An 11,057-nucleotide genomic window follows, 5' to 3' on the forward strand; every position below is an offset into this window, starting at 1 on the left:
AGAACATATTGTGCTAGATAAGGTAAAACCTTAAATGTCACGACCCGCGACCACCCGCCTATTTGGCCGGGTCACGGCGCCGCCGACAGACCGCCGAACGGACAGAGTCTCCCCTGTACGTCCTAGGCGTCGCAATCAATACAAGTACAAGAAGTTCCAACCAGGAACAGTATTCAAGCAAGATTGCATAAGGAAGGTATCAAACAACATAACACATCCTATGTTATTACAAGCATTCCCATTAGATTCATTTTTACATCACATTAGCATTATTACATTACATTTTCTTCCAAATACAATTAATGATCGCAATATTATTACAAGTTTGCTCTTTCTTTTCTTTTCCCTCTACCCCTAGGCTATGCCGACTCGGGGTACCTCTATCTCTGGTCTCTGGGGTAGGGCGCTATCTATGGAGCTACGCCCTCGCCTTGCGCCGCCGCGCCGCTCACGTGCGAACCTGTAACACCCCAAAACAACGTGGGGTGAGAACCAACTCCATGGTTCCCAGTGGGTACGGCCACCCAAGGGAAAAGCTCGACCAATAGGTCTAAGGAGGCCCTGCAACATGTTAGTCCAACAGATATCCAACAGATATATATATTCAAGTATTGAAATACATGTTGTGCCTCACAAAATGCAATATGAAATTCATGCAGTTTATGCAACCATGCAACCAACTAGTAGTTCAATCGATACTACTTTTATTCCTGTTATTCACAGTTCAACCAATTGACTTCTAAGTTTTCCTCTATCTTAGATTCTTGTCAATTACAATTCTGCTCATAGGGTTTAACCTGCTTTTATAAGCTATCCACTCGACTCGGTCTTGAGTCAATCATACGCGGAATACCGCACAAAGCCAGGCTCAAGGTGAAGGATGTCTCACATGCACCTCAGCCCTAAATCCACTCAACTGGGATGCAACTAAAACTCATACCATGCATCAAATAGTAAAGGTTTACTATCATGCTAACGAATTCGATCCATGTTCGAATAATAATGTTCAATGACATTGTTCACTGTTCTTTTACCCAATCTGTAGCGAAGCCCTAGGGTTCGCCAATAACTCACCTTTCAATCCCAAAGTGGGGAGGGAGCTCCAAGTGCACCCAAGCCCGGGACCGTCTGCGGACCTCCATGTGGTCCGGACCTCCAAGTGGTCCTAGTCGCACGACACTCCGGAGTACTCGACGACAATCCCCTCCATGTGGGGATTGGATGGCTATACCATCCCAAACGCAGACTGTGAGCTAGATCTATCCTCTCCAAGTGAGGATACTCTACAACTAGGGTCAACAACCCAATCAAATCCTCTCCAAGTGAGGATGCTCTACAACTAGAGTCAACAACCCAATCAAATCCTCTCCAAGTGAGGATGCCCTACAACTAGGGTCAATATCTCAATAACTCATCGACAACCTCTCCATGTGAGGGTACTTAGGTTTACTAAGTTCTTTATCCACAAGGCATTTTCTAAGGGATTCACCTATCCCTAGGTTCTCAAACCTCTAGTGTCAAATACACTACATTAATGCCACTCGATGTGTTCTTGTTTTCCAATGTCAATTTCTCTAATCGACCAAGTTCAACATGCATAATTCATCCACTATGTTCCACAATATGGCAACATGTATAATTCTTCTATCATATGCAATATATGTCATCATGTATATGTTTCTATTTAACATAATCCACAATATGTTAATTCACAATATGTCATCATGCACATATATTATTAGCATCACATGATATGTCAACATACATATAATCATCATCCAAAGGAGTCTATACTTAGCATCTCATGCATTCTTTTAGCATTTAATTCATTATACATTTCATCTCATTGGTAGGTAATATCAACTACATAATATGTTTCAAGCATTCATATTATCATGTAAGCCTACCAATACAACTATATGCATCAATGTGAATTCGTATGTTTCTTAAACATAAAGGGCGACCTAGTCGCTTCGGTAAGCACAACCCACCTCATTTCGCATTCCGATTGCTTGTCGACACTTGCAATCGGCCTCCCGCGACATCCGGTGCTCGGTTCCGCCGGAACATGCAATTGCGCACCAACCGCGCATCGCTTCGCAACCTCGGGCAAAAAGGGTCTTCGTTTTGCTGTTACGGTGCTTCAAATCCGTTTCCAGGATTTTACGACGTCGCCTCGGCCCTCCAGGCGAAAACGCAAGCCTAAACGTCCGTTTCTTTAATAACTTTGCACCGGCTTGACGAATCGCCGAACCGTCTTCGCCAACGCATTCGTTTACCTAGCAATTAGGTTTACGAAGGGTCAAATTAGATCAAACCCTTATATTTTACAAAACCCTATTCGGAGCCCTAATATGCAATTAACCTCAAAATAATCCAAATTAAATGGATCAACATGCTAACAAAGCTCATTAGAGGCTATTAGAACACTTAAAACTAGGATTAAGCCAAATCCTAAAATCTTACCTCAATATGAACGCCACGACGAAAATACGCCGCTCCAACGGGCGCACAAAAGCTCGATCCGTCGCCTCCAACGCGTTCGCAAGCATCTTCTCCACCAACCCTCCAATTTTTAGAGAGAGATTTAGAGAGATGAGAGAGATCTCTAGAGAGAGAAGGGAGGGTTTCCCTCCCCCTCCATGCGCGCGCGCGTGTGTGTGGTGTGTGTGCGGCTGAAGGAGAAGAAGAGGAGTCAACACTCCTCTTTAGTCAACACCACAACACTATTCACTCCCGGGCAGTTCGAAATCTGATATCTTTCGCCGAAACTCCCTGAACATCCGTTTGAGCTCAAACTTCACAGTCATATTCGGTTTTATGTACTGAGTAAGAATATATTTTAAGTTTTCAGTTTCGACCCCATTTGGTCACCGAAAACTGTACCGAACTGTAATCTTTATCAGATAGCTGTCGGATTTTATTTCTCACTCTACGGGTGTCAGAAAAATATAAAACTTTAAATCTAGTCTCATAAAAATATTTCTGACTTATTCTCCAATTTTCATAATTTTCTGAGACTGTGCATTTTCTGCCTATTTATCTGTCCCGTTTCCAACAGAAAATTCTAGATCTTCTGTTTTTATTCCGATTTCAGCACAAGTTACTTCTGACTTATGTTTTACTCCTCTAAATCCAATAAAAATAGTATCTCACACTATTTTTATTTATTTTTATTTTTATATTTAAAATCCGGTATATTACATTCCACCGCAACCTCACCGGAATCATTCAAATGGCTTTCCAACCAAATGTACACCGTAACTTCATAATTTTAGAAGTCCAGTACCTTACATTAAAGCATTGTGAAATATTGACTATCCCATTAGTGGACATTGTGGCTTAGTAAAGTGACATACATGATTAGGTAAAGACCTATCATCGGTATTGTGGCATCATGGTTAAAGTTGTAAAGACCATTTTATTCATTGTGACCATTGTGGCTTAGTAAAGTGACATACATGATTAGGTAAAGACCTATCATCGGTATTGTGGCATCATGGTTAAAGTTGTAAAGATCATTCTATGCATTGTGACCATTGTGGCTTAGTAAAGTGACGTACATGATTAGGTAAAGACCTATCATCAGTATTGTGGCATCATGGTTAAAAGAAATGACTAAACAAGATTTAGCTTATTGTGGCATCAGGATCATTGTGATATTGGAAAATGGTAGTATATGCATGAATAGGTAAAGACCTTTCATCGGCATTGTGGCATTGAGACAGGTTTGGCTATACCTCCTCAAATTGAGGAGGGGATCATACTCATATGTATTGGTTCCGGCTTGTGGGAGGTCGCTCCTCCACAGGCGGTGTATTCCGAAGTGATAGAAACACCACGGGTGGAAGTGCCCGGCGAATATCCTTTGGGTGGTTGTGCTTTGTGCCTCCCCCATTAGACGGGATATGTGGACTGTGAGTTGGGGTAAACCAGGAGCACCCCAGGTTGATTGGGTAAAGGCCAAAGGAAAGTGTGTGGACTGTGAGTTGGGGTAAACCAGGAGCACCCCGAGTTGACTATAGGAAAGTGAAAAGGACATGCATGCATAATCATCATGTATTTGAATATGAATATCTATCTGTGATTTGCTTTCTTGCAGGCATTGTATTAGAAGTGCATTAGTTGGTTTGTTATCCTTCTTTATTGAAATACATATGCCTGAAATAGACCTAGTGGGCGAATCGGCACAGTCGGTGGCCGAACCCACTGGAAACTTCTTCTAGTTCTCATCCCACTAACCATGCAGGTTCTAGCGCGAGCAGGGCGATCGGGGCTCGTGGCGTGGTTATCATGCTCTAGGTTGCATACTACCTTTATGTATAGAGGCACCTGTATGTTTTTCATCTATTATGTCGATGATGTAAAATGTAAAATGTAAATGTAATAAAATCATGTGAGAGGCGAAAATGTAATAAGTTCATTTGTGAGATGAAGTTGTAAATTGAGATGAATGAATGTAAAGAAATTGTATAAGCTTTGTATTTGATTGAAAGTGATCAATATACAATGTATAAAAATGTAATAGTTAGATTGCTCTCACTTATGTTTGGTTGTTGCTTGCCCTCGTGCAAGCCGTGTATACTTGCATTCATCATGTTTGAATTGCTATGTTATACATGAACTGTTGTGTTGAAGCATAAAAAAAAAAAGGAAGAAGAAGAAGAAAAAAAGAAAAAGAAAAAGAAAAGAGGGTAGAAAGAGAGAAAATTTGAATAATGGTGTATGAGATGATCCATGCACTAGGTGCATGGAGAAATTTGAGTTCAAATTTTGAACCTGGTGCATAGGTTAATCCATGCACCAGGTGCATAGATTACAAAAAAAGTGGGATGTTCTCGTAGGCATGAATGGATATTACAAATAGCAAATTAGTCCTTTCCCTTTCACATATTTGCTCTACTTCAAACACATAAATATTTTATTATAAAAAGGTATAATATAAACAAATAAGAAGGGTTAATGTGCAATTTCATATCATGATCCCACGATCCTATCTCGTAACTTCCCACCTCTCCCATACGCACGCACCATACGCACATTCTCCAGGACAGTTACGACTAATCCCATAAATACACTTCCCACCTCTCCCATACGCACGCACCATACGCACATTCTCCAGGACAGTTACGACTAATCCCATAAATAAACTTCCCACCTCTCCCATACGCACGCACCATACGCACATTCTCCAGGACAGTTACGACTAATCCCATAAATACACTTCCCACCTCTCCCATACGCACGCACCATACGCACATTCTCCAGGACAGTTACGACTAATCCCATAAATAAACTTCCCACCTCTCCCATACGCACGCACCATACGCACATTCTCCAGGACAGTTACGACTAATCCCATAAATACACTTCCCACCTCTCCCATACGCACGCACCATACGCACATTCTCCAGGACAGTTACGACTAATCCCATAAATAAACTTCCCACCTCTCCCATACGCACGCACCATACGCACATTCTCCAGGACAGTTACGACTAATCCCATAAATACCTCTCGAAACAAAAAAGAGAGAGTTTTTTTTGAACCTTCAAACTTATTCCCAAAAAAAAATCCATCCCATCTTACTGTCTACAAAACAAAAAAAGAGGAAGGTAAAAAAAAATATATATATTTTTTTTCTCTTCTCCATTAACGCCACAATCAAAGCTCTCTCTCTCTCTCTGTCTCTGTCTCTGTCTCTCTCTCACCATTAACACACCTATTACCCCTAACCTCGTCTTCGTCCTCCTCCCTCCCGTCGCCGCTCTTCGTCCATTAACGCCCCGGCCTGAGCGCTCGAAGGTCCTCCAATGGCGGACGCCGCAATCGACGCGGCGAGGGAAGTGGCTCCGCCGCCGCCGCCGAAGGCCTCGGAGCGTGAGATTCGACCCTGCGCCGCTGCCGCCCCCTCTGCCTCCTCCGCCTCCTCCTCCACTTCCGCCTCCTCCAATCCCGACATGGAGGCGCCGTCGCCGAAGCCCCTGCCCCTCCATGGCGTCGTCGGACCCGAAGAGCGAGATCCAAGCCATCGTCGCTTCCTCTAGCCCCGACGTCGATCTGCTCTCGGCGGCCCTCATGGGCGCACTCTTTGGATGCAGTTCGGCTTCCTCCGACTACTAAACCCCGCGCCAAACTCTGTACTTCCCGATCCCCGACGACGCGCCCGCGGCGGCGAACGACCGCGACGGCGACGGCGACGACTATGCCGGCGATGAGGATGAGGACGAGGACCCGGGGAAGCCCTTGGAACTGTTCCCGCGGGGACAGCTCATCTCCTTCCTCCGCTCTGCGGCGACGCGCGACCCGCGCACGCTCCACCGAACTCCGCTGAGCGCCTCCGCCGAGCTCCACCAAGCTGCGCCGCGTCTCCACCGCATCTTTTCCGAACTCTACCGAGCTCTGCTGAGCGCCCTCGCTGAGCTTCACCGAGCTCCGCCGCATCTCCATAAGTTTCCTCTTCACACCACACCCTCCACCTGTTCGATGAAATTCCCAAACGAAACCAGAGGAAGCCCGATCGGATCGGCGGAGGTCGGAACAGCCCCGATGAGATCTTGACGGCAGTGACCTCATCGGGCGCCGCCACCCACGGGTTCAGCCCGCACCCTGCTGTACCTCGTCTTCTCCCTCCTCCACGCCGGGGACGCCGAGCGCCTCGACGATGAGTGCGGGCTCCCCGTCGCCAACGTCGTTGACCACCTGCTCTTCCGCGTTCTCATTGATGGTTGACGGGTGCTTGCTGTGGATGCTGCGGAACGGCGACGAGTTGAAGCCTGACGACCTCGCCCACCAATTGTTTGATGAAATGCCCAGGATATCGCTCCGACGGAGTTGGCACAGATGCTTCACGCCCACCAGTTACTTGACGAAATGCCCGAGAGGCATCTTTCGACGGCGAACTTGGAAAGACCGGTGCTCTTCTCTTAAAAGGAGAAAATATATACCTCATCAAAAGGGAGAGAGCGGTGCTCTCCTCTTCGCAAAAAAAAAATATATTATCAAAAGAGAGAGAGATATTACTTCTCTAATTATGAAAGAGAGAGGAAGCTTTGTTACAAAAAAGGGAGGCAAAGGAGGGATTTTCCCACCTTAGTTGTCCCACGAATGTAAAAGAGATAAAGAGGGATTATTCATCTCTGTTGTCCTACACTGTCAAAGGAGATAAAGAGAGAAAAATACTCCCTTAATTCTCTTATATTTAAGAGGCAAAAGAAATCAATCAGATTGTTGATTGTTGTTCTTATGATCGACTTTATATTGGAAGAATAATGGTATGTTCATCGAACCCCTTAATTCTATCCAAAATCGAATCTCTCGATTTGGCTAAATTAGACCAAATCGAGATGCTCCAAATTAAATTAAGTTGAATTTTCATTATTCATGACTGAGAATTTGACAAATTAAAAATGCATTCGAATTTTTTTTTAAGTGATGAATTTGATTCTGAACTATATATTTAAATATTTTGATCTCAAACAAATCCTAAATGATTTTCATCTCAAAATCTCATATAGACCAAGCCCATACTCACCTCAAATCACATAGTCCAAGCTCTAACCACTCAGGCTCAGCCCAAACATAAATTTGGGCCCAATTTTATAATTTACCCAAAGAAATATGGACCTAAATTGAGCCCGAGCCCATATCCAAAATTTAGATATAATTCAGGCCTCAACCTGAATATATATAATCTCAAATTAATTAAATTAACTTGAGATTTATACATATAATCTCAGTTTGATTTAAACTCAAGTGAGATTCCACTTCCTACCGATATATAATCCTAATCGGTTTTAACTAAATTTAATTTTAGATTAATATGTATAATCTCAGATTAAACTAAAGAATACAAACTTGAGATTCATATACATAATCTCAGGTTAGCAAAATTAATAAAAATGGAATCAGTATACATGATTCTATTATTTTTTATTTTTATTTTTTTTTTACTAAACTAGTTAAGATTCGTATACAAATCTTAAACTAGCTCAAACTTATACCAACACCAAACCGAGATCAAAATATACGATCTCTTAGCCCAACTTTATCAAACAAAAGTTTCTGAACCATATCTCTTCTCCAACCTAATCCAACACGTACTAACTCCAATCCAAACCTGAAACTAAACCAATAATACCATATCCAAAGTACATACCGAACAGTTTAAACCTAACCTAACCTTAATTTCTAACCCAAGTCGAACCTAGTTAGATCTTATTTATTAATCCAACCCAAATATAAATCAGAACTGTACTTGAACCCGAGTAAGCCTCTATATTAATCCGACCCAAATATAAGCCGAAACCTGTACTTGAATCCGGGTAAACCTCTATATTAATCCAACCCAAAGCCAAAACAGAACCTGTACTTGAACCCGGGTAAGTCTCTATATTAGACCAACCCAATCCGAATCTACACATCTAACCGGTAATCCAAATCTGAACCCGACTCAAGTCCGGGCATTTCGATATAAACCCAAGTCCGAGTTACACTCAATCTACATTCGAATATACTATACCTAAGCCCATACCCGATTTAAGTCCGGGTACATCATACCTANAATGTTATGCTAATAGAATTAGATGATAGATATTTAATCTACACTCATTATTCTCTTGCAGGAGAAATGGCACCGAAGAACACTGCTACTGCCACAGGCTCGATGATGATCAATGCAGGTCAGGTTTGCCTACCAGCATCTGTCCTCACCATTGGAGCTGCTGGTGCTGCGATCCAGTTCGGCACCATCCTAGAAGAGGCTAGCGCTGTAGCTATGGCCCCTTTCACTGCTGTTACTAGCACGAATGATGTTAATATTGTGGTTCCACGTCTTCCCTCTCGTGGGAGGCGTCCGAATGTCGTCATTCCCAACCCCCCTCGCGTTCCTATGAAGGAGAGGATGACTCCTATCAGCGCTTCAAAGAAGATGGAATTACAAGGAAGACTGGTGTTCCAAAACCGAATTGACGGAACATCGCTACTTGATATGGCGCCTAAAGCGTCAGTCTTCAATAGGCTGACGTTCCCCAAGGACACTGTGACCAAGTCATTCAAGAGAAATCTTAGTCGTACTTTGAAGCGACAGGAGATGAAGAAAGGAAACAAGTCCCAACAAACCCAACATAATAGGTTTGTCGCCGGGCCCGACGTTTTGGCCCGTAACCGCTTTGCACCCTTGAGATTTGTAAAGAAAAATTCACCTACTGCCATTCTGCGCCCAGAGTCAGAAATGGCCCATTTAAAACCATCTTTTGCATGTCCCTGCTTAAGAAACAATGACAAGAACTCTGCCTTCAAGCAGATATATAAAACTTTTAAGGCTGCAAAAGGGAGAGTGAGCCTAGAAAAGAAAATTGAGAAGCCGAAATGGCAACGAAAGTCAACACTATCATGGGAAGGAAGAAAGATAGAGTGGAAGCCCAAAACTCTTGCTCAGATTAAAGAGGAAAAATCTAAAGTAGAAAATTTGGAGATTCACACAGTAAGAGTTATTGGGCATACGTCGTCAAGTGAGTAGGTTGATGAAGAAGAAACCATTCAGCAAATGCTTACGAGAGCTGCCGCAAGAAAAGCCGCGGAAGAGAAAGCAAGAGCTAAGGAAGCAAGTTCTTCACAAAATATCGAGAATAAAGATGATTTACCTAGTGATCCATCTGACTCACGAGAGGAAGATGAGGTTTCTACTTCCCGAGGGATCCAAAGGATGTTATGATTGCGTCCTTGAAAAAGAAAGTTGATGAAAAGGACAGGGATATCATAAATCTCTATAAGAAGATGGAGGAGGTCATGAGTTTGATGTTGAATGTGCAAAAGCAATTCTGGGATCAACGACGTCAAACCAAGATTCTAACCCAGCCGGAAGCACACATACCACAAGTCATTGATGAACAGGCTAAAACAACTGTTCTTAAAGAGACTACCTCTTTGACTAAGGAAGAAATTCATGATTTGATCACTTCGCAAGTTAAAGAAACGATAGCCGGGGTGTCACGCCCCGGGACCCAGCGGAAGCCCGCCCGGCGTGTGCCCAGACCCACCATACGTCTAAAACATATAAGGCGTCTAAAAATAACAATAATAAAAGCAATAATAAAAGACATCTAGAAGTATCAGAGCATAATAAATGTCTAAATCCTGCAACAAGGGATACGGATAGAACTGTAAATCCACTAGATAAAACATAAAGTGATTCAAGGAAATCCTAGATAAAAGTGCTATAAGTAGATACAAACAAGAGAGAGATGAATACCTTGCACATTCCAGTTTATTAGACATTGAGACTTGTACTGGTGCGACAGATTCGTGTGATTACTTCCATGTCTACAATTCAGCACGATGCTTGTGAAGGGTCGCTTCCCTACAAGCCGGCACTTGTTTGTTTGGTACCGAGATACCATCTGTCATGCATAATCGCCATGCGGGATTAGCGCCGATCATGATTTGAGCCGTGGGAGCAGCTCACTTCCTAGGGGGGATGATGACTACCGAGGGCGCCATTAGCATCGGCACCTGGCCAGACACCTACGTCGTCCTCAGTGGCCCATAACGATCTTCGGTGGGTCATCCTTCAGATTACTTGAGTATTATTATACATGTGGACAGATGACTGACTAGTGTAACGAACTTGACAGTGACTAGAAGAGAAACAACGAATTTTACCTATTTCGCATTGTGAAATCATATAGAAGTGGAGAACATTACTTCATGCATTACCTCCCTCATATCTTTATGCGAATCAGCTAAGTAGAGATATCATATGTAGAAGTTACATTGTTTAACTTACCTTCCTTACTACTTTATAGCCTATCTGACAATCTTTTGTACATGGCCATCGTGGTGCATCACTGAAGTCAGAAAATGCCCACTGGGAACTATTTGAATAGTTCTCACGCCCTGTTAATGGTTACTTTTCAGAGCCTTTGGCAACCGGCGGAGGCACGGACCTCCGGCAAGGATCGCTTAGCCTACACAGATGACTACTGTGCCTAGGTGTTTAACTCTTTCTTTTTGAGTTGAAAGTGAGAGTTTTCTGTATCCATGATAAGAGACCACCA

The 11,057-nt window shown here is 43.1% G+C and overlaps 1 protein-coding gene and 1 long non-coding RNA gene across 4 annotated transcripts in view; one reads left to right on the top strand and one right to left on the bottom strand.

The window, feature by feature from the left end:
• LOC109718876 lies at positions 399-2,611 on the bottom strand. 3 transcript variants are annotated; one of them, XR_002218534.1, is made up of 3 exons: positions 2,467-2,611; positions 1,992-2,279; positions 399-460 (listed from the first exon to the last, which is right to left on the bottom strand). It is a non-coding gene; the product is annotated as an uncharacterized LOC109718876 (long non-coding RNA). The 3 variants fall into 3 exon arrangements; XR_002218535.1 differs by lacking the exon at positions 399-460 and adding an exon at positions 509-561; XR_002218538.1 differs by lacking the exon at positions 399-460 and adding an exon at positions 511-550.
• Positions 9,548-11,057, top strand: part of LOC109711358 (formin-like protein 14) — a 14,209-nt gene continuing 12,699 nt past the window's right edge. The window contains exon 1 of the mRNA XM_020234395.1: positions 9,548-9,679. Within this exon, the coding sequence (XP_020089984.1) occupies positions 9,548-9,679 (132 nt within the window). The remainder of the gene's footprint in view (positions 9,680-11,057) is intronic.

The sequence above is a fragment of the Ananas comosus genome, linkage group 1, assembly GCF_001540865.1.
Source record: "Ananas comosus cultivar F153 linkage group 1, ASM154086v1, whole genome shotgun sequence".
NCBI classification, from domain to species: domain Eukaryota; kingdom Viridiplantae; phylum Streptophyta; class Magnoliopsida; order Poales; family Bromeliaceae; genus Ananas; species Ananas comosus.